Below are 24,735 nucleotides of genomic sequence, written 5' to 3'. Positions count from 1 at the left end.
ATGGCTGATGCCAATATTGTTGTATCAATTGGATATGGAGAACTGGGGAAGGGGAGAATAGATGAATGAATGTGGGGTGGTGGTGGGAATTATGTGAAGTTTGTGAAGCATGAGTAGTTGTTTGTCATGCTTTCCCATCCATTCAGTAATATGGACGTATAAATGGAGAGTGCAGATTCATGACAAAACTACGTCAAGGCCACACCAGGAAAAGGGATCAGACCATTAAATAAAACCAAATGGTTTCAATAAAACTATATTATGTAAGTGAATAAGTGTATGTGTATAATAGGCACAACGTCTACCAAATGGATCTTGCATTATAATTTTAGTCTGTTTTTTTATAAAAAAAAAACCCAAAACCAAAAACCTGGTAATTCCTTGTGATTTGGAGTCTTGCTTTTCTTTCTTTATTGGAAGTGAGATTCTTTTGACTGATTTTTATTGTTGGGGAAACAACATAGACCCACGGCAACTTGATGCTTCTAAACATTGCGTTGCCATAATTCATTCTGTCTCCTGTACCACCAGCAGTGTAAGGAAATGTGTGCTCAAATAATCTATGCCTGTGATTTTCCTGGAGCCATAGTGGGACGCTTGTGTTGGTTTGCATGCTAATGTTCTTCCCGGCACATCACAGCTGTGCTCAGGTTGTGAAGCAGCTAGCACTAATGATGTACCCTCTACTGAGTGCAATGCACTAGGATTTCTTTTGCACAAGCCCCATTGAAACGAATGGGTTTTTCTTCTTGTTTATTCAATGCTCATTGAATTTAGTAAGGCTTACGCTTTTGCTATCTGGCCTTGCACACACCTTGAATTGGATGAATAGACAAGGGCAGGGAAGATCCCTGGAAGACATCCACCAATTTATCCACTTCTATTGAGAACAAGCAAAGCTACTTGAGTAATCCTGCAAGATTGCATTGCCTAGACCTCATAATCTGTGTATTCAAGACCTCGGAACAATTTAACAGGATTAATAAAGTGTGATTGCTCCTATCAATCTCTAGGTGGAGATCACTGACACAGTCTGGAAGCACAATTTCAGTGCTGTCTGTGCTTAGGCTGGAAGCCAGGCTAGCTGTACTCTTCTGCAAATGCAATTTTAATTATAATATTCATTATTCACAGCTGCATCAGTTCAGACTTTTCAATATTTGCTACCAAAGCAGCCAACGTTCTATGCCTTGCACATTTTGCTATCATCCACAGTCCATCATGAAACTCCAGTGCATAACAGAGTGGTCCTCAACCAAACAATTTCTACCCTGTGTTCTAATGGATTCTTGAGAACTGCCCTGTGGGTTGGTGCACATCCCCTAAATTTGGTTGTTGGGTGAGAAGCTTTTATTCCCCTTTCAGCAGCAAAAATAGCTCTTGCTGACACAGCAGTGTGTGTGTGTGTTTTAAGAGTAATGGATGCAATGCCTCTTATGCAGCAACATGAGGCAGGTAAGGAAGCAGGATTGTATCAAAAAGAGCAATACTCAGCTGCAGAGCTGAGTTTATAGTGTGTGCATGCACACACATGTAAACATACCTACTGGGATCAGTGCCTGGCTTTGCACTTCAATAGTTCATTCTAAATCTTATTGAAAAGTTGTGTGTGTGTGTGGGGGGGTCTGTTTGGCCTTTCTCTTGCCCCACACAACTAATGTGCATTTTGTGCTCTACTTTTGAGTCCAATTTTTCTTCTGCCTCAATACATTCCGAGGTGTGATCCTAAGTTTCACTTGATGGCATGAGTGCACTTTGATTTAATTAAATAAAGCAGGACTGAAATGATAATGATCTCTGTTCTCCTGTTTTAGGAACCATGGAGTGTCACTTTTCTGCCAAGATCATTTTCCTTGCCCTTCTGTTCTCGGAGTGGGTCTGCTTGGGTAAGTCTTTCAGTCATTGCTCAACTATTATTTCTTCTCCCCTTTCTGTTTTGCTTACTTGGGTACCAGCGGGTTCCTAGAGAAGGGTTGATGTAATCCCTGGCTAACTTCATAACTTTTTTTTTCCTGCTTGTGATACCCTGGCCAAGTTTTTCCACTGATGGTTATTATATCTTAAAATCCATAATAGGTTGTCTCACTTTCCGTTCTCCTTTCCATAATGTTAGAATTCACTCAATCTGTTCAGCAGTAGCAAAACTGGTAGAGCATGAGTAGAACTCATATCTCAGGGTCATGGGTTCAAGCCCCACATTGGGTAAAAGATTCCTGCATTGCAGGGGGTTGGACTAGATGACCCTTGGGGTCCCTTTCAACTCTAGAACTCTGTGATCTTGCATGGTACCTGGCTGATTATCTAGGAGAAACATTTTGCCACATTCAGGCAGCTGAGTGATTAATATGGTTAATGTGTGAGAAAAGGCTCCGTATGAATTCGTCCTTCAGTGGAACTACTGGAATTTTGAATTAAACACGCACACAAAGAGAAATTAATGGATGAGGTTTGTTGGTTGCCTTACTGACTCTCAACAGAAAGTGCAGGAAGTGGTGGGAGCATTATTCATTGCAGAGATAACAGCCTTTTTGAAGCTTTCAAATATCAGTTGTACAGAATAAGTTTTTATTGAGGTTCAGCAAGTTTACAAGCATCCACACCTCCTGACAAAAGAAGCTGAGCTAAATAAGCGTCCTGAGCTAAATAAGCATCTTACTCTAGGAAGCACCTGAGACTGCATCCTCTTTGTTCTACTGATCTTGGTGCTTTTCCCTCCCTCCTGTGAGAAGCCTCATGCCACTTCCGACAAGACACACCTGCCAAAATGCCCTAAGAGCAATGTGATGCCGCAGGCTGTGGCTCCCAAGGCATTACAGGAAGCGCAATGGCATAAAGAGGGGGGCCTTGTGCTGCTGAGAGCAGCCTGCATCTTAAAAAGAATACAGTGGTACCTCGGGTTACATACACTTCAGGTTACATACGCTTCAGGTTACAGACTCCGCTAACCCAGAAATAGTACCTCAGGTTAAGAACTTTGCTTCAGGATGAGAACAGAAATCGTGCTCCAGCAGTGGGTGGCCCCATTAGCTAAAGTGACGCTTCAGGTTAAGAACAGTTTCAGGTTAAGAACGGACCCCCGGAACGAATTAAGTACTTAACCTGAAGCACCACTTTAGCTAATGGGGCCGCCCACTGCCGCCGCACCGCCGCCGCACGATTTCTGTTCTCAGCCTGAAGCAAAGTTCTTAACCTGAGGTACTATTTCTGGGTTAGCGGAGTCTGTAACCTGAAGCACCTGTAACCTAAAGCGTCTGTAACCTGAGGTACCACTGCATTAGGATTAAAATAACAGCAACAGCAACAACGCCACAACTCTAGTTAATGCCCTTCAGTTAATCATCCTGTCTCGCCCATGTGGGAAGATTCTGTAATTAAGAACAAACTTTACACTAAGGGAAGAAATTCAAAGTTTGATTCTCGGGAGATGATTTAGCTGCTATTTGTGTTAGTTACTTCAGTACAATTGTGTTAATGGTCAGAAGTTGTTGTATCTAGTGACAACTACAAGATTCCTGGTTTTCCCAGCTGCAATGGGAGCAATGTGATAATTGTCCCAGGATGGCAATTGTTGTTGACTTCAGATTCCTAACTTCAAATGTAGGAACTGAGAAAACTCTTTGCTTGGATATGAAGGTGGCGTGATCTGGCTCAGTATAAGGTGTAAGTAAATTCGGAACAACTCTGCCACCCAATTAGCAGTTGTCAACAATGAAGTAAAGGCTAGTTGGTATTGCCACTGCTAGAGAACTAGAACCCCAATAAGTGAGCTTTCCACATAGTGAAAGTGTCTTGCAAAATCATCCATTTGTGTGAAGATTTATATTTATTTACCATATTCTGGGAAACATGCATTTTCCATTATACAATAAAATCTATTCTTTTTTTTCCACATAAAGTGCCTTATGGTGGCATATCTGTATGAAAAATGAACAGTGTGAATCAGAAATGTTCTGCGTTTCTCATTTACCATTTCTTGTCTAATAGTAACTGAGCTGGCAGTGGCTAACCAGGAAAGAGATCTTGGGAAGATGGTGGATAGCCCAATGAAAACGTCAATCCAGTGCATGGTAGCTTTTGAAAATGGCCTATTCCATGCCAGGGGTACTTAGGAAAGAGATTGGAAATAAAGCTGCCAGAATTGTAATGACTTTATGGAAATGTACAATTCAGCCACATCTGCCATACTGTCTATGATTCAAGTCTATGGTTCACCCTGTCTCAAAATGGATATTGTAGAGCTAGAAAAGGCTCCACATAACCCTGTCCCAACCATTTGTTCAGGAAGAATCCCTGGAGTCCCCTTGCCATTTGGGATCAGACTGGTGTGGGATGGTTGTGAATGGTGGCTTGGGGTGGGGGTGCTTACCTGACCTTCTGACTGCCACCCATGAGCCTTGTGGATACATCTTGGAGGGAGAGGTCTGGTGGGGGAGGAGTGGAAAGAGATGGGGAATTTGGTAGAATCTGACTCTGGGAGGGGCTCAGAAGAATGAGACGTGTTTATTGAGACCTGCTGGAGGTCTCTGCTGTTCCCACTCTATTTCCTGGTAAGCAGCAGTGACTCCACTATCAGCAGGTCAGGTAAGCACTGCTACCCCATCTGACCCTCTGCTACTTGGTGTGGAGACTGAGAGAGAGGGCCTTCTTGGTTGCTGCCTCTCGTGCTTGGAATACGCTCCCCAGAGAAGCTCACCTGGCACCAACTTTGAGGTCCTTTTAGTGCCAGGCAAATATTTATTTGTCGCTGTCCATGGTACTGTGTCTTTAGCTTTCCTGGATTTTATAGATTTTTTAAAAAATGGCTGCAGCTGCTTCTTCACTGCTTTTATATAGCGATGGTGACCTGGGAGTCTTGTACTGAGCAGCTGACTATAAGTAGACAAGAAGGCAAGAATTTTGTCTGCCAGCAACTATTTGCCACAGTGGTCAGATACAACCTCCTGGTTCAGAGGCAGTATGCTACTGAAAACCAGTTGTTGGGGAGCAATAAATAGGAGAGCGCTGTTGCTTGCATGCCCTTCTTGTACACTTTCTCGGGGCATCTAGTTGGCCACTCTGAGAAATGAGTTGCTGAAACAGATGGGCCATTTCTATGATTCAGCAGGGCTTCTCTTGGGATGTTCTTGCCATGCTGAATGCTCTTCTGCAACTCAGAACGAGTAACTTGGTTGGGTACACATCATGACAGGACTCCAATGATAGCACTCTTGTTATATTGGAAATGCAGGGCTACCGACCACTAGCTGTGTGTGTGTGTGAGAGAGAGGGGGGGGGAAGAGTGGAGGAATGAATGATGGCTGTTTTCAGTTTGGTGTAGCTTATTGTATTTTCCTTCCCACTATAAACTGCAGCAAGGCAGATCTTTTCTTTTCTTACAAGCTGTGCATGCACACTGATTCAATTCAGTACCTCAAGAGCTGAGTCTCCAGTGAAGTGGCATATATCTTACGCTAGGCTTTAGGGTCCCTTCTTCTTCTTCCTCCTCTTCTTTTTCATCTTCACAGGAGTAGCTTGGCCATAGCCAGGTATATGCCTTTTGATCTATGCAAGTCATGAGTTGGGGGGAACCCTATCCAGTTGTACTATTTACTATCTTAGTGCTTGACTGGAGAAGGAATCTGTAGCTGCTTTGGCTTCTTAGCAGCACAGAATAAAGGCGAGGGCAACTTTTGGTGCTTCAAAGGGAGCTGGGGATGCTGGGGGAAGCTATGAACTAAGGAGCGCAGCCGAACACTCCATTTGCAGTATCAGAAGTTGCCTCCATTTATCCAATGTCACAGTTTCTCTGATAATGCCTTGTATAAGAGCAGAGAAACATATCAGGAGAGAGGAGAAATGGGAAAGAGCAGCACCCCTTTCCCATATGCTTCAAACAGACTTCATGTTACCAGCCCAAATAGTTCTTAATGTATGCCCTGTAATAAATAACACCCCTGTCTCAGCTATAAAGTGTCTGTCTTCAACTGGGATGCTTAAAAATTCATGGCATTCTGGCAGCCAGATAAAGGAGGCTGCTTCTCATTTTTTCTCCTTCTATTGCTCTGCTGTTGATCCCCCTGAAATAGTAATTTGCTGAGCAGGGGGAGAAAACAAGTCATTAAAGTTAGCGACAATGTGTTGAAAAGATCAGCAGCAGCAGCTGCCTAAAACACCACCTGGCAAGAGACTTCCATGGTGGCATTAACAGCCTAGCACTAGTGAACTCCCAGGTGTGTATGTTTGTGTGTGAGAGAGAGAGCCCACCTCCCAAATTACAGCACCCCAGTAGGTAGCTTTTAAAAATATGTTCCTTGTAGGAAGACTTTCAAACTCTGCTGTCTTCAGATGTCAAAGGGCTCATTGAGACGAAGAATAGAAATGTGGCTTAGGAGTAGGGCTGGGCAATATAACCATATATCGTCTAAAACCAGTTTGAAGTCCATATCACGATACTGGTTTCATAATTTTTGACCTGCAATATATTGCAAACAGCATTCAAAATTCGCCAGGTGCATTTTGCCCTTAGATATCGGCCACTTGCAACCAAGTAAAGATGCCCAGACACTAGGATAGAGCCTGATGTCTCCACCATCTGGAGATGCATGCCTGGGCATCCTTGGATCTTGCCTGTTTTCACACACTAGCAACACATATTGTACAATTCTATCTGTGATATATTATCTGCACAATCAGAACAAATTTCAGGAACCCAAAAGTTGGAAAATACGGCTTGCGAGCCGTCTAGCCCCCCAATGGCAACTAGGCATTTCGTTTTGGCTACTATAATGCTGGTTTAAGAAGCCATTTGACACCTATATATCTGAGTTTCTCACATGGTGTGTGTGTGTGTGTGTGTGCTATGCAAAAATTACGATGTGGGGAAAACCATGAAGCCAGCCAATGCCTCTAGAATGCCTGATTTCAGACATTGTGATATACCAGTACATTGCAGTGTCTAGCTGGTGATATAACATAATGTTGAAAACTATATATCACCCAGCCCAACTCACTGCCTTATATAGTCAGCCCATGAAGCACATTGCCTGGAAGTTGATTTCCAAGGCTTCAGACAGGTTTTCCCCCAGCTCAGGGACTGAGCATGGAATGTTCTGCGTGTGCTGTCTCACAGAGCTAGGGCCCTTCCCTTGCCTCCAGGCTTTTCCAATCGAAGGGATCTAGATAGGAATGAAATCTGCACCCCATAGCTGGAGCATGTGTGCTTTTGGTAGACTGACAGTTGGGCTGTACCAAAAGCTGTAATGTGGCTGCTTAAGAAGATCCTGCCATTAACATATCACAGCTTTTGTGCTAATCGAGAAAAGTGTGGCAGTTAAGAATGAAGGTCATTTGTCCCATGGAAAACTGGCTGCACATCAAGTATTGCAACAAAATCCTTGTTATTCGAAAGTCTGCTTTGTATATGGCTGGCGGTTTTCAGTAAAGCTGCTGCCCAGCAGGTTTCATAGCGCTTTGGGCATCCAGTAATCGTAATCGGCAGGTGCTCTAAACTAAGATTTCAAAACTTAGCATGCCACAGAAATGTGTTATTCTTTGGTCTTGTAAATATATTGCCCCCATGGTCTCATGCCTTTCCATCTCTCTAATCTGCATCTTAACATCATTTGCTTCCAAGCTGAAGGAAATAAACCAGTTTTGTGTGATGGGCTAACCCTCTGGAAAAGTGAACTGGCATTACTTTAAAAAAAAAAACAGCCATGAGATTATGCTTTGAATTATTGTTACTGTTCTGCCAGCTCTTGAATGCTAAGATGCTTAGATTTCAATACGGTGTATATAAGAGAATATTTGAACGCAGACCACTTTATGGTGATAGTCATGGCGCCTGGCTTCGCAAGGGGAAGAAAAAAAAAAAACCCAAACCCTTTCAGGCTTACTCAGCTATGGTATTCTTGGAACATTTTGCTGCCTTGAAAGGGAGGGGGTTAGGAAAAGTTCACGCAAAATACAGCCTTAGGGTTCAACATGTGCACATTTGCTAGGCAACACACCTGCATTAGGCTTTGATCCATGGTTGTTGGATGGGCAGTAATCAAAGTGAAGCCCTGCGCTATCTCAGCCTAGAGAACTGGCTCACAACCCTCATTTGAGCTCAGCTGAGCCAAGGCAGGGACTGTGCCAAGGGGGTGACACAGAACTAGATGAGTTGAGGGCGGTATGCAGTGGAACACATATGCAAACACACACCTATAGTCACTGCTACAGGTGCATTTTTTTGGTATGCATGAGAAGTAGTTGGAGATGGACAGCTGCTGCCAAGTGCTTTTAATAGGAGTTTTCCTATAAGGATGTTACTTCAGGAAGAAGATTTAATAATGGCATGTACTCAACAGCTCTCTGTCTGGGGAAAGCTAGTATGTTGAGGACAGCAGAATTATATTTGGTGTTGTATTATGAAAGAGTTTAGGCTTGAGATTTCTGTGTCCATGTCTGGTTATGTTCAGCAGCTCGAGTTTATTATAGAACCAGCTAGAGGCCCAACAAGACATTATCCTTGGGGTGCAGTGAGATGGTAAAGCTGATGGAACAAAACAAAACAAAAGTTCAAAGTTCAAAACTGGGATAAATGAATATCATCCAAGAAGAGAGCAGGCCAGCATAATTCAGAAGTGCCAGGAGCCAGCACAGGAGCTTACTAACTGGCTGAGCATCAAAACTGAGATTCATCCCTGTGACTTAACTTAAGTTTAATATACTCATAGTTCAAGACACCCAGATTGCTGGAAACATCTGGAAAAAATGGCACCCATTTTGAAAACAAGCCTTAAGTGGTGGCTGTTTCCACATTTGAGAGCAAACTAAAACTTGGTAAAGGCCTAGCCAGACACTATTATTATTCTTAAAAGCCTGGAAATTGGGCAATTGTACATCTTGCCTTTAGAATGACAGCTTAATGTGTACCAAAGTGGGGAGTGTTGGCTAGTATCTGTAGATGCAGCAATGGACTAATTGCTAATCTACTTCTTAGTAGTCTATCTGCTTGTGCCAATATTTATAAAATGAAAATGTTAATGATGTTTCTAATGGGGCTAAATGAATAAAATGTGGCCTATGCTTTTTTTTTTTAAAAAAAAAAAAAGAGTAGTTGATGTAAAAATAATAAACATTCAGAAATTGGTCAGGACTAGTTTGGTTTCCATCCTTTTTAGTAGATACTTATGTAGCCAAAATGGTACCGGAAGGATCAAAGGAACCAGAGGGTTTGCAGAAGTGCAAAAAGTTAAGGGGTGGATGGGAAGAGATATAAAACAGATCAATTAGTACTGAGCATGCTTGGTGGGTACAAACAGACTGTTGAGAGAGGGGAAAAAACCCCAAAACTGGAGAAATTGAGTTTTTCCCAGCTGTGAGTTACAAATACCCACAACTTTTTGCAGCATTGGTTGTGCTGCTGCTGTCATTCTAGATGCTGAATGAGAGAAGAACATGAAACAGGTCCCAAAATTAAATGCATTCCCCCCGTTAAGTGTGGCATTCTCAACGAGCAAATTTTCATGTTGCACAGATCTCTGATCCCATACCCCCACCCCCACCCTCCAACTGGGGAGGGACTTTTTGAAAAGTGCTGGGAAGCATTGAGTTGTGTAGTAAGGAAGCAAATAATAACAATAAACTACCTTAAACAAGCCCTCTTCTGAAATTACAGTTCCGAGGTTCCACTGAACATATCGTGTTGTTTCCCTCTAGTGTCTGATTCAAGCAACTGCATAATTCAGTTTGAATTTAGATCAACCAAAAAAGAAAAAGAAAAAAAATCTAGACCTATTACTAAAACAAACCAAAAGGGGCAAATTTAAGGTGACTATTACAGTTCATCCAAGGTACGTCTGCATCTGTACTGTTAGTTCAACCCACACAGCAATCGGTTCTGCACTATGGAGTCCCATAATATGTATGTTTAACTGGAAGAAAATCTCACTGTACTTGGTGAATCTTATTAACAAGAAAGTTTTGATAGGATTGCAACCCTAGGTGCTGGAGAAGTTTATAGCATTAGGTGGCTGAATACCACTCTGCAGTAAACAATGCAACCTGTGATGAACACATGTGTTTGGCAACACTCTCCTAGCCTTTCAGGAGCATCAATAATAGATATCTCTGCTGCTGGCTGTCTCCAGACAGGTCGTTTTGTCATGAGCTCTGTGTGCTCTCTAGGAAAAAAGAGCCACCATAGAAATCTGAGAACGAAGAGCAGAGTGAATAAAATGAAGGTGAATTTTTTCAAAGATGGGCACAGGTACTGTCCACTCAGGATGCAGGAGTACAATCATCACCCCCACCCCCACCCCCGAATGCTGCTATTCAAGAAACTGAAAGGCTCTTCTGTAGCATAATCATTGCTACAAACACTGCAAGTTCTGCAGAGACTTCCCATCTGGTATCTGTACGAACCACACTTTTGTTCACAAAATCAGTTTGGCCATGTTGGTCCATTACAAAAAAATTGGTGTGGGGGGAACCTTATTAGGATGAGCCACTGTTATGTATTACTATTATTATATCCCACTTTTTTGCCTAATAACTGACCTCCAAGCTGGCTGACCATATGAAAATTAATATATAATAAATGTTATTCTTTTTTAAAAATGATGTATATCTTTAAGTAATACTTTCATAAACCAGTGGTGTTTTATATGAAGGCTTAGTGGAGAGGGGAGAAGGATGGAAAATGTCCACTCCCATGCTTTTCTGCACTGTTTTCTGTTACGGTGTGGAAAAGATAAAGTATAGAATGCAGTACGTTTAGAAATTATGGGGAAAACCATGGAGGGATGGAGGGGAAGTTGAATGTGAAATGAATGTGTATTTGGAATAATAAAAATAAAAATTGATTATATGTATGCTGCCCATCTGACTGGGTTTCCCCAACCACTCTGAGTGGCTCCCAACAGAATATTAAAAACATGATAAAACATCAGATATTAAAAACTTCCCTAAACAGGGCTGCCTTCAGATGTCTTCTATAGGTTGTATAGTTACTTATCTCCTTGCCATCTTATGGGAGGGTGTTCCAAAGGGTGGGCGCCTCTACCTGGTTCCTATAACTTAACTTCTCTCAGTGAGGGAACCGCCAGAAGGCCCTCAGTGCTTGATCTCAGCATCCGGGCTGAGCGACATATGCATTAATTTGTAAACTTTTGAAACTCAGAAACAAAATTATATATAAAAAGGAAAATGACCACTCCCAAGCCTTAAATCCAAATGGTAAAGTGTCACAGAATCCAATTCACTTCTTGAATAACATGGAAGAGGATGAAAACTTCCTCACAGCTCAAATGCTTATGCATTTTAAGTTGTGAATATTGTTGATCATTGCCATAAAGATACTATTTTACTGACAGCCACTTTTATCAATTGCCTTTCACCCATAGTATATCTTGAAGGAAGGTGGCGCTCCAGTGGCAAGATTTGTTTTCACCCCCTGCTCCCCATCTTTTTTCCATTCCCAATGCTGCCGATAATAATAATAATAATAATAATAATAATAATAATAATAATATGTCCTTTGTTCTCCCTCTATCTCTTACCACATAAGTTCTGTAGGAGCCTGGTGATGCACCTTTTCTGACTAGCTCTAGGGGGTTTTCCCCCCTCCTCCTGCTGCTATTTCAACAAGTGCTGTGCCAAAAATTTCTCCTGTGTTCCCCTCCCAAAACATTATGCATTGATGAATGAGAAAAGAAATTGCATTTGAACATTATCACGGGGGGGGGGAATCAATTAATTTATCCTTGGTGGGATGTACCATATTTTTCGCCCCATAGGACGCACCGCCCCATAGGACGCACCTAGATTTTTTGGGGGGGGGAGAATAAAGAAAAAAAAAATTATTTCCCCCCCAGGCGCGGGGCTGGCGCAGGGGAAGCCTGAGCTTCCCCCGACCCCAGCCCCCAGAACAGACTGCTGCCTGCAAGCCTTGCGAGCCCAGAGGGACCTCCTGCAGGGCGCGCGAGGCTTGCCAACATCTGACCAAAGCACGGGGCGGGCTCCGCAGCTCGCCCCATGATTTGGGCTGCAGGCTGCTGCCCCAAGCCTTGCGCGCCCGGCGGGAACTCCCACCGGGCACGCGAGGCTTGCCGACATCTGCCCGAAGCACCGAGCGGGCTCCGCAGCTCACCACGTGCTTCGGGCTGCAGGCTGCAGGGACCTCCCGCCGGGCGCACAAGGCTTGCGGATAGCTTCCAGAAGCCTGGAGAGCGAGAGGGGTCGGTGCGCACCAACGCCTCTCGCTCTCCAGGCTTCAGCAAAAGCCTGTATTCGCCCCATAGGACGCACACACATTTTCCCTTCATTTTTGGAGGGGAAAAAGTGCGTCCTATAGGGCGAAAAATACGGTAGGTTTTATTTTTTATTTGTATGTGATTAGCCCAGGGGAAGACCTCATGAGATAATTCTCCCCATGGGGTTTTTCAGACCAGGCAAACAGGAGGTTACAGAGTGCTAGAGAAAACTTGACGGGTGGGGGGAATACACCATGCTTGGTCACCTCAAAACCCCAAAGTGATCAGAATTCTAACAAAATTCTCAAGCATCCTAAGAACGAGGCAGAAATAGTGAAGCCTCTTTGGGCAGAGTAAAAAAACAAAAACTTTTGTAAAACAGTTCTTTGCTAATTTCAGAATCTCAGCACCTGAAGGCATAGCAGATGTTAGGTGGCAATCTTAAACTTGATTTGTTTTTAGGGAGTCTGAGCTAGTGCAAGTTTTTGGCAAACTGCCCTCTAGCAGTATACCATCAGAGGGTCTTGGGGTATCTTATGTCATTGTGCCAAGCTCCTCCCCACCCCCACCCCTTTTAAAATATTGCTTCCATACCAAGCTATCATGTGTACAGGATAACAAATGAAGAGGCAGGGAACAGCTGCGAAGGCAAATAGTCAGGTGTTGGAGTTGCTGCCAAGAAGATTATATGGAGCACCACTCTCCAAATTAGAGCTATCGGTTCTTAAACTGAGAAGATGTTCAAGCCCCCTCTTGACTTTCACTTGTTTCTATCACATCTGAAAAACATGCTTTTTTTAAATGCAGATTTTCTGTTTTTAAAAGATAGTGAGAATTCCGAATATTGAAAGTAATATTCAGGCTGTGGGAAAGAAACACATTTTATTACTAAGAAGAACACAACGGTTGTGATTCTACACTGCCCCTGAGAGACGCCTCCATCTGCCTGATTTCCTCTGTTGTGCATAGGCATCTCTTTTTAGAGGGTTAGCACAAGTTCCAGGACATATTTTTTCCCAATGAGCTTCAATTGGCTTTGTTTATTGACATGCTTTGTGGTTGGCTTGTCTCTCTGCCTTTTGTCTGCTACCTTACGCTTTAGAATGAAGCTGATGTAAAAAGCACTTCAGAGAATCATCCATTGGGATGCCGTATACATAGGAATGAGATTAGAACCTGGGTGACCAGCACAGGCACCTTTCCTGAAAAGATAAAGAGGACAACATCATCAGTTTACATATTAGAAACAAAAAGGAAGCAGGGGGGGGGGAATTAGTGTTTAATTGTTATAACTGAATGTAGCAACCCTTAAAACTGTGTTTCAGCTAAGAATATGTGTCACAAACATACATGGTGACGCACCTCGTATCCTGTTGTTTCACACCAAGTTGGCATATAGTCTTGGCAAGAAGGATGAGGAACACTCAGTCTAATTTCACATAACATCTGACCTAATTTTATGCAGTTGGGAGAAGCCCTGGACTAAAGTGATTGAGGGCGGGGGCTCTCTCTCTAAGCGATCAGTTCAGACAAATTGGGTAACTGAAATGAATGTAGAGATGGAGGAAGAGAGGGGGAAAGTACAGAGATGCACTGGGTGGCAAACAAAGAGAGTGTGAATCCCTCTGCTTCAGACACCCACCCTGTCAGGTTACCTGGCCTTCAGCTGAAAGAAGGAAATGCATCTCCTATCCTAATGCTTTTACAGCTCTTCAAAGGTAAATTTTCAAAGGCAAAAAGTAGGGTTGGTTGGTGCCGTTTTGCATTGCACCTACAAAATATATCCCCCTATTTATTGTCCAGCGATTTGGCACATTGCTAGAAGTGAGTGAACCCAGAATCGAGAAAAAAGGCAAGTACACCTTGTGTCACATGCTGACATCTGGGAATCCAGACATGCAGGTTACACTTGATCTGTGTGCAAATGGCCTCTCAAAATTCTCCACCCTTTTGGAGAAATTCCTTTTGTGAGCAGGGAAATTGGAAGGATGTTGGGGTAGGAGAAATTCTCCAATAGCTTCTTGGGTGAGTGGAGACCACCATTACCCATTAGTATCAATAGTACAACTTTCTTTATTTTTCTCCACTGCAACTGGCACCTGTCTTGGCAGCATAGCCGCCACCACCATTTTGCATCTTCCACAGTTTCTCCAGATCTAATGTTGTTCCAGGTCACATGCTGGCTGGGCCTGATAGGAGTTGTAGCCCAAAACAGCTGGAGGACACCAGGTTGATGAATGCTGATTTAGGTATTCTCCGTTTATTGTCTTGGAATTGCTGAGTGTTAAAATTTTACTGTCCTCTTCCATGAAATCACTAAGGTGAAGGATGGGTTATAAATATTTTAAACAAAACAGAGGAACTGTGTTTTGCTATAACTTCTTTATTGTCTTGGAATGGCAATACTGGTTTTCCCAAGAAGTCTAGGCTAACATTGATTGGGAACAGCTTTGTATAAATCTGCCAAACTGATTATGAGTGTTTGAGCAGTATATTTCACACTATACTGTCAAAAGTACTCTTCATTGTGCTAGTGTCCAGTAAGCTTTCAGGTGTTTTGGTGCATTCAGAACTGGACACCTGTTTTGTAGATGAGCCAGCAACATGATCCTGCAGAGACAAGATGCAAAATATTTCTGACAGGCCAATTAAATCCCCTATTTCCCTTGTTCAATAATGTCTGGCAGTGAAAGTAGATCTCTTAATAAAAGACAGTGCTGGCTGTTCTAACACTGGCTGGGAACCAAAGTAAGCCCATCTGTCAAATGTATTACGCTTTGCATCTATACCCTTTCAGAAACTTGGTAGATCTGTCTTCGGCTAACACAATTTCTACATTTTTCACTCTGCTTCCAAACCAGTGTGGGCCACTCTACTTGGTTGTCTTTGTTCTGATTTCCCTAGATCAATCATGCATCAGTTAATGTGGCCTTTGGCTAAGTAACACCTCTGAGCCTCAGATTTCCATTTCTGAAGTGGTAAAAAAGAGTTACTTGCTTCATTGTAAGGGCCCCTTCAGATTTTTTTTTTTTTTATTGAGCATTCATCATTATATGTGATCATGATGTTACTGGGGCAGTTATATGCTATCACACTTTCAATATCATTTGCGCCTGCAGAAGTTTCTGGGCAGCTAAATTGTTTATTTTGCAGTAGGTACCGGTATATATGTTCAGTAGTTTCCTGCTAAAATCCTGTAATTTGTCAATAGTACAAATGCTCTGCTTTTGTTTATGCCATGGTTCAAAAACGCTCCCTCCAGATGGCAATAATGTGGTTACTTTGGGGACGTATTGCAGAACAACTAAGAAAGTGGAATAAATGTGTCTATGGTCCTGTGTAAATCCATCTCTGATGCACTATTATTGCATCAGTGACTTGTTTTAACTCATGTTTAGTCGTATTGTATGAGGGTCTCCTGTACACCGCTTGGAATGATTAAGTGGTATAACCACAGATTGTTGAAATACATAAATAAATAGAAATGATGCAGAGTCCACATGCAGAAAAACACCAGTCTGAAGGGGACTCTAAGATTGTTACTGGTGTGACTGCGATAGGGAACAGCTACCAGCTCCAAATTCCCACAATTATGCTAAAATGCCAGTAACAACAACAACAATGAAGGAGATTCCTGCCAAACATTTTTTTTTTTTTTAAAACCATTTCTGACAGTAAGAGCTGTTCCGCAGTGGAACAGACTCCCATGAGAGGTGGTGGACTCTCCTTCCTTGGAGGTTTTTAAGCAGAGATTGGATGGCCACCTGTCAGGGATTATTTAGCAGTGATTCTTGTATTTCAGGGGGTTGGACTAGATGGCCCTTGGGGTCCCTCCCAACCCTAAGATTCTATGATTCTAAATGCTTCCGGGCGCAAGGATCTTGCAAGCGGGTGTGCTTTTACTTGAGCAAAAATAAGTGGGCAGCTGAAATAAGTGAGCCTCATTATTTAAGGTGAAAGGAAGAGATGCTCTGGTGCAATTAAGGCTGATGAGGCAAAAGGCTGACAGCCATGGGAACAATGTGAGGTATTAATCATGTGCTAAAACAGTAATTGCCATCTCCTGTTCCCTTTGCATGGTCTTGCCACCCCCGTGCAGCAGAAGGAAAATAATAATTATAAAAGAAACAGCCATTTGTCTTCAGGAAGATCTAGGTATCTGGTTCTTACTACATTCACAGCAGCAAACACAAAGTGGCTTGTGGAAGAGCTGGGCTCGAGGTCCTTTCTGGGAGTCTCCTATATGATGATAGCCTAGCTGCAGGGATATAGCCAATCTTAGCCCATCCTTTAAATTAAGGTGTGCAATCATGTGCAGAAGTCATATAGCAAGGGGCATTCACAACAGCTGCATTTTAATAACTCCATTTAAAACACAAAATGAAACTTACATAGGACAAAGAAAGGGCCATACAGAGAGGTGTGTGTGTTTATGTATGCATATACAAAGTTTTGTTTATTGTTTCTAGTCATGTCCTAAATAGCAATGGGGTGGGTTAATTCCTCCGGAGTTTGATTTGGAATCAGTTCAGTAATTACAAAGACTCCTTTCAGAAAACAACCTTTCCTGTTCTTAAAGCGTGCCCAGCAAATGAGGTTGCCACCTGCACAAATTAGGAACAGCTCCTAATTCCAGGCGTTTGTGAAGTTGGTTTGAGAAATAGCCCCCCAAACAGTTGTATCTTAGGACAAACTACAGGATACATAAGGGTTTTTGCATAAAGTTGTGTGAACAAAGAATAAAAACCCAGGACTAAGTGCACTGTAGACAGGAGTGTGGACACAACATGAGTTTGCAGAATGCACTATGCCTGCAACAGATGCGTCAACTGTATGTGCAACAAATGAGAAACACATGCACATTTATTAATTTTAAAAAGCCAGCTTCCTTGGAAAGGTGCTACACAGTCATGCATCCTGGACAGGAATGCCACACAGTACAGTGGTACCTCAGGTTAAGTACTTAATTCGTTCCGGAGGTCCGTACTTAACCTGAAACTGTTCTTAACCTGAAGCACCACTTTAGCTAATGGGGCCTCCTGCTGCTGCCGCGCCGCCAGAGCATGATTTCTGTTCTCATCCTGAAGCAAAGTTCTTAACCTGAAGCACTATTTCTGGGTTAGCAGGGTCTGTAACCTGAAGCATCTGTAGCCTGAAACATCTGTAACCCGAGGTACCACTGTACATCCTTTCATCTTTATTGGTGCCTCTCTGCTTCCACCCGCTGGGATCCATGATTCTTTCTACTTTCATTTTAGGACTGGACCAATTTGCTGTGTCTGACTTAAAAGAAGGAATAAGTGCTTTTCAGTAGCTCAGCTGGCACTAGCTATTTACTTTGGGTCATGCAAAAAGCTCCCTTTTTGCCCATTGCAATCCAGCCTTCTTGTTTAGGGCTTTGTCTGTTGCATCAGTTAAAACATGACCTCACAGATATAAACAACACCTTTTTATCTGTCCCTATTTTTCCAGGCCTAAGCAATCGCTTGCCGTACTTCGTAAATTATTTCTTCGACACATACCTGTTGATCAATGAAGATACGCCAGTGGGTAAGTGCATTGAGCTTTTATGTCTAATGAGTTAAATGGCATGGTTCACATCAAATTATCTTTGGTGGGGGGGGGGGGGTAGAGGATGAAGAAAGTCAAGAACGGCGACTCAGCATGTTGATGTTAAAGGAGCTGCCTATAAAAGGCAAATAGATTCCCCCTCTAGAGCATTAAAATGTTCACTGTCTTTGGTTGCTTTCAGAAGGCTGATAAAGATTCTGTTGATGAGGCTGTTGGTTTCAGTCTGACTAAAGGGAAATTAAACTGGATGCACTGTGAACAGGCCTATGACAATCTCTGAAGAAGAATCCCAAACGCTAGCGTGGATTTACTTACCCTGTTTCCCCGAAAATAAGACAGTGTCTTATATTAATTTTTGCTCCCAAAGATGCGCTACGTCTTATTTTCAGGGGATGTCTTATTTTTCCATGAAGAAGAATACGGTACAGATTTATTGTCTAATTGTGAGTCAGCCAGACTCACAATTGTCAGGGCAGAGCGAGCAGCAGGCGGCTCTCTGATTTAAAGAGACCTCACACTGCCTGAACAGCTCCGGCTGCGCTGTGGCCAGTCCGTGAGCTGCGCGGCGTCACCTGCTGCTACAGTCCAGAGGAGTCAGATGCCTTATGGTAGCTTTGGGGGCCTTATATTCTGGGGAGGCCTTATGTTCGGGGGAGGCCTTATTATTGGGGAGGTCTTATTTTCAGGGGATGCCTTATATTACAGCGAGAGGCAAAACTGGAAGTAGGTCTTATTTTCGGGGGATGTCTTACTTTCGGGGAAAGACGGTAGTTCTGTTCCATGATCCTAGACTTCCATATTTTGCTAACTGTTTTGTTGTTGCAGTTTTATATGCCCTTCGCCATTCACTTTTAAAAATTTATTTTTGTGTATGGTGAAGCATTTTCTCTTCTTATCTATTCCGTCTGCAATGCAATATATTGTTGTATCCGGCGGTAGAGAACACCAGAGTTGAAATTAATTATTCTGACTGTACCTTACTACTGTGTTTCTTGGTTCAGTCCAATAAGTTTCTTTAAAATAAAATGTATGAGTTGGGATAGCTCAGTCAGTAGAGCATGAGACTCTTAATCTTAGGGCCGAGGGTTCAAGCCCCACATTGGGAGAAAGATACCTGCATTGCTGGGAAATTGGACCAGATGACTGTCAGGGTCCTTTCCAACTTTACAATGTTATGATTGTATGATGTGTAAATGGCCACCCTGCTCTCGAATCTTCTGCTTCGTGTGGTCAGAACTGGCAACTAAGTAGCTTACACAGTTTTATTTATTTAATTTTAAAAATATATACTGCTGTATCATAAAAATATATCACAGTGGTTTACACCAATAAAGAAACATAAAACAAGAACATCATAAAAAGTTAAAAATAAAACAAGTTAAAAGCAAATTAATAACAAACATCAACAGACCATCGTTGGGAGTGTACTCTTAATTGCCTGCATAGTACTGGCGGAATAGAAAAGCTTTTCGCAAGTATTTAAATCTTGGCACAGACGAAGTTGGTCCGCTGAATCTTTTGGCAGGGTGTTCCACCGGACTGGGAAGACGACCCTAAAGGCTTGATTTCTTGTTGTTGTCAAATGACCCTCACCAACTCCTTTACATGTCTATCCAAAAGTTGGTCTTGGTGCTTACCTTAGGGAAACTGGGTAGTGGGATTGCATCCTGAAGTACTCAGAGTTTGAAAACAAAAACCAGGGTTGTCTAAATACTCAGCTAAGCTCTACTCATTGTGCAGTTATCAGTTCCCCAAAATTATCTGAGTGTAAAGATAGGTTTTATGAAATTCGCAAAAACAATGTTGTCATGCCCCAAAATCCTTTTAACGGGTAAGAAATTCCAGGGGTGGAAATGAAGGATGTTGCTGTGAAGGTGTAGTAACATTTTAAAACATGAAATAAAAGCATTTAATTGAACTTTTATTTCATGCCACTTGAAAATAGGGCATATGTGAACGCGTCTTCCACATCCAGATAGATGCCTTGTGAGCCGACTGAGAACAGGGAATGGTTGTGTGTGTGTGTGTGTGGTTTTAATTGTGCCCTTGGCAAAATATTTCGGCGTTTGATTGACAGATTTAGCCTTTATTTATTTATTTTGTCAGTGATCAGTTTTAGTAAATGTAAAAATCGATTGGGCCTTTTCTTGGCCTCTTTCCAAGCTCTCAGTCCATTAAACTTGTGCTCTTCAATCAGGGCCTGTGGATGGCTAGTAATGCTGTTCGAATTGATTGTAAGCCCTGTGTGTGCACAAGCACAGTCTGAGCATGATGGGCTGCTCTCCCTGTTCAAGCTAATAGCTGTGATTTTATCAGGGCCCGAATAGCAGAGCCCTCTATTTTCTTGCATGTGCTCCCCCACCCCCACCCCCACTTGCAGTTCACGCTTGCAACACAACACCATTAATCCATGTATTCTTAGTGAAAGGTAAATTTGATTCTGAATTAAAAACAAGAAAACAAAAAACATGGGATGCTTAAGACATCCTTTAGGGGGGAGGAATAAGGTATTGTACTTTATGGCCACGTTTGCATAGTTTAGCATGAACGTGGGCTCCCAGGGTGGCAGCTAAGCCCCAGGGTTTGGCTTAGGGTGTTGTCTGAACCCCCAGCCTCCAAGTTAAGCTCTCTTCTCTTTAACTGAGGGACCTAACCACCAATTGCCACTGCCATCTTCCCTGCAAGTTCACAGGGCTTGCTTCGGTTTGCTAATTTGATTCCCCATCTACACTAATAATACCAGAAATATTTGGCGCAATCTAGAGGTCGGAGATTTTGTAAATATACGTAGAGAAAGAGGCGCTACTTGAAATTAACAGGAGGGCACAACACAGGGAACCAGCAATTCCAAAGGAAATCCTGTGCACTCAGGCCCCAGTTACATGATTTGATTATTACATTTTAACCATTCTCCAAGCTTCAGAGGATCTGCTTGTGGATAAGTAGTTCTATGCAACAGGGAGAACATCCAAACACACACACACACACACACACACACACACACACACAGCTTTCAGAGCTGGCAGGTTTTCGCACATGAGGGCAACTAGCTTTAGAGTAAAAACGACAAGCACAAGCACAAGATGTCCCTGATTGTAGTTTGGAGCCTGTTGTTCTCAGCTAAGAGTTTTATAAATGAGGCTGATTGCATTCAACTAAATACGGAAGCTGCTTATGGCCCTTGTGAATCATTGTACAGTATATAGTCCTAGTGTAGAACTTAGTGCTCCACAAATTGCCTTGCCTTGATATTGTATGCTTAAAATCTTTGCTGGGCTACTGGATAAAGATGGTGGCAGTGATACTTTATTGTGTATATCTCTGCAGTCCCAATCAGCTACAATTTAGACATAATTTTTATTTGGTGTGGGGGGAAGGGAACTCTCTTCATTCCATTAAGCATCATAGCTAAATCTCATTAGCCATGTGAGGCTATATAAGGATGTTTCGGGGGGGGGGGGGATGACGATGGGGAACCTGAAGCTAGTTCAGAGTAAGGGCTATGCTTTTCAAGAAACTCTGCCCTCACTCTGAATTTGCTTCATATGCTCTTAATGTGTTCTTCTTATTAAAATTGGTTGTGAGATGATGTCACTTTTACTAGGGACAAGGGGAAGTTTTCAAACACAAAATGACTTGGAAGCCAATTAGGGTTCCAAAGGGCAGCAAGGTGGGGGGTGGGGAAGCTTTGGGGAAATTTTCAATTGCACTTGAACAGTTTTGCTTTTATTAATGTTTGCTAGAAAACAAACCCCACTAGTGATTTCATTCGCTCCCCCATTTAGCCTGCTGCTGTCTTCTACAACTCACTTGCATTAATAAAACCATTCCCCCCCCTCCCTGGTCCCTGCTCAAATTCCCTCCTCCCTCTCTCTACCTGGCTTGACTTTAACTGCCTCCCCTTTCCCTCACGTGATGCCTAAAGGAGTGTTAAGCAACAATTAAATAGATAATTCCCTCTCTAATCACTTACATGAATAAATTAGTCTTGTCAGGAGCTATTAAGACAGAGAGCTCGGAATTCATTAGGCTAGATTGGGCCTATGGAGCTTCTGGCATCGCTGCTAGTCCAGGCTGATTAATTTCCTTGAAAACACTATCAATGCCCATCTGTTTCATTTAGATCTTTGGAGAGCAATTTTCAGGTGGACTGACCCCCTCGTCAGTTATTTCACCCAGAAGTAATGACTGACACACACACACAGCCTACCGCAGTGTGAAGAGGAAACTCTCTGTGTTTGTGTATAAAAGTAAAATATTCATGCACACTTGTTCAAGACCTGCAGCCAAAATTTGGCTGATGGTTTAAAATTGATTAAGGGAAAGTTAAGTGTTGCCTCCTCCCCTGCAATTCCTCAGCATGTGAATCTCAGCTAGCCTTTCTCCCATCGTTGTCCAACCTCACTTCCTCTAGAATCTAGAGACCACTCCTTTTCTTTTCCTAGTTCCTTCTGCCCTTGACCTGCTGCCTTCTCCTGTGCTGAATAAACTCATGGGGCCAACTAATTCTGGTTTTGTTCCCCATCCTCCTCCCTGCTGAGTTCTTCAAGGGCAAGGAGGAGACTGGCAGCCAGGACAAGATGTAAGTAAGAAGACAGGCAGACTGAGGTTGGTGGGGCAGAGCCCCTTTTCCCCCAGGACAGTGGTGGCAAACCTATGGCATGCATGCCAGAGGGGGCATTCAGAGCCATCTCTGTGGGCACACGCGCCGTCGCCCCAGCACAGAGTTACTATATGAAACTTCCAAATGTGACAAAAATGGCGAGTGTCTTAAGTTATTTTTACAAACATTACCCTATTAAAAAAATGAAAGATAAAAATTAGATAAATGAGTCTAATGAACAGAACTACAAAACATAATTAAAATCCAAGGATCTACATTACATTTTGTAGAGTACCCATTGAAAACAGGTAAGCCTTTAAAGCCCTCTTAAACATTGCAAGAAATACAGTACGTAGAATTTTTTTGGGGGGGTGGGGAGGAAAACCACTGATGGTGGGGAGAACTGAGGTGATAATGAGCTTAGCTTTTGCCTCTTACAACACACTAGCTAAAAGGGAGGGAGCTGAGGGAGAATCAACCTGCAGAGAGGCACACAAATTAAGAGCTACTCATTTAGACAGACAGCCTTTGAGAAGGTTATGTCTGTCCCGCGGTGTATGTAATTATTGTTGATCACTGAAGCATGTCCCTTCAAGACCGGATCTTAGGTTTAGTTATGCATAAGAGGGCTGCGAAGATAGGGAAGATGTATCTGATATCAGCACCAGTCCTGTTGCTTAACAACAAGGAAGCTCATAGTGAGTTTGATGCTACAATGTCATCCAGCCTCCACCCCCTTCACTGTACTTCGCCCCCCCTGCATTCACTTAGAGTTTGTAAGCTCCTCAAGGCAGGGACTTTTAATCTGAAAAGCATCGTGCACATTGACAGAGCTACCTAAAAACATTGGCATCTTATCTTGCGTACAAAGTCTGAAGACTCCATGAGCTTTGTAAGTTTTTCACAAAACCCTGTACAGATTGCAAATCTCCATGCATCTTCCCCTGCTACGTACTAATGAAACCTAATGTCTGCATGTGCACAGAAGATATTTAAAGCTAGAAGTGTGTAAGGCTAAAGAAATACTGCAGGCGACTTGATAATGAGGTACTAATTGGGCATCAACCATGTGCAAATTAAATGAAGCCCAGCGGAAGACTGGAAAGCTATAGCAAAGTCAACAGTTGGCTCACTACTGAACTACATTTGTTTACATTGGACACAGTTTGATACACAGTTAAATGCATTTAAAGGCCATTGATTTCAGCAGATTGAACAAGGGATGCTCAACTGTGCATTCTGGATTGTGTTCTGTGGATTTTGTCCTGTGTAATGTAGACTTGCCAGAAAGGGTTAGAGCCATTTCTGAAGTGTCGTACTGAAGTGGCTCCCCATCCTCCTTAAGATATTTGTTATTGTTGGTTTAAAGCACAAGAGTCCTACCGGTCTTTGCATGCAATGTTGATGTCATCAAGGAAATAATTTATTTAGCATTGTGCCAGCTTCTCAGATATCTCCATGCATTACCTTCATCCATATTCATGCCTTATGGTTTGGGGAAAAGCACGCCAAAACTCAGTATTTCATAAGAAATAACAGGGCAGATACTGCATAGATATGGATTGTGACTAGTGTTGTGTGTATATCGCTTCCCAAATAGTGGCAGCACGCTGGATGGAGACTAAACAGAAGTGTGTACACAGCTTGCAATTTCTGTGCAAGTATCAATGAAGCACTCTCAGTGAGAGAGTGCTTAAAAGGTGTTGGGAGAAAATTAATTTCTGAGAACAAGCTTCATTTTATGATAGCGATAGAGTGAGATTATGTTTCTACTTCTCGTGGAATTCTTTATTGCCTTTGAAAAGTTCGATTAACTTATGGTCCATTGGATCATGGTGAAGTTTTCTTCAATCTAACTCAACTTCTGTGCAACTGGATGTCTGTTTCACCATGTCACAAAGAAAAAGGCTGACTGCATGTTTGAGGGGGCCCTGGACAAAATTTTCTCTGGTATACCCCCTCCTCCTTTGGTGGGCTTATTTGAAGGGAGGCAGCAGCGTGCCAAGCAGTACCAGGTGGCTGGATTTAGTCACCATCTTTGTTTCCCCTAATGTTGCTCCAGGCACTGTGGGAAATTAAAATGGCGGCCAGGTCTGGTCATCTGGTACTGCTTATAATACTAGGACAGAAATATATATATATTGCGGGAGGCTGACAACAGGCATCAACTGTGGTCTTTGCTGAGAGTCTGGGCCCCTGGCTACTACTCAAGAATGCCAAGAGCTGATACTGGCCTAGAAGAGGAACTACACACACAAACACAAATACATAGGCTCACCATTTTACACTGTGATCAAATGTATGTCTGCCCACATGTGAGTATATATTCACGATTTCATTTAC

At 42.6% G+C, this 24,735-nt stretch overlaps 1 protein-coding gene across 1 annotated transcript in view; it reads left to right on the top strand.

Annotated features, from left to right (window-relative positions):
* CDH23 (cadherin related 23) overlaps window positions 1-24,735 on the top strand; it is a 398,468-nt gene that overhangs the window by 22,568 nt on the left and 351,165 nt on the right. Inside the window, exons 2-3 of the mRNA XM_079976255.1 lie at window positions 1,815-1,886; window positions 17,691-17,768. Coding sequence (XP_079832381.1) covers window positions 1,820-1,886; window positions 17,691-17,768 — 145 coding nt within the window. The 5' untranslated portion in view covers window positions 1,815-1,819. The remainder of the gene's footprint in view (window positions 1-1,814; window positions 1,887-17,690; window positions 17,769-24,735) is intronic.

Source organism: Podarcis cretensis (assembly GCF_951804945.1).
Source record: "Podarcis cretensis genome assembly, chromosome: 5".
Classification (NCBI taxonomy): Eukaryota; Metazoa; Chordata; class Lepidosauria; order Squamata; family Lacertidae; genus Podarcis; species Podarcis cretensis.
The sequence above is the reverse complement of the archived record's forward strand: the minus strand, read 5'-3'. Positions and strand labels throughout refer to the sequence as shown.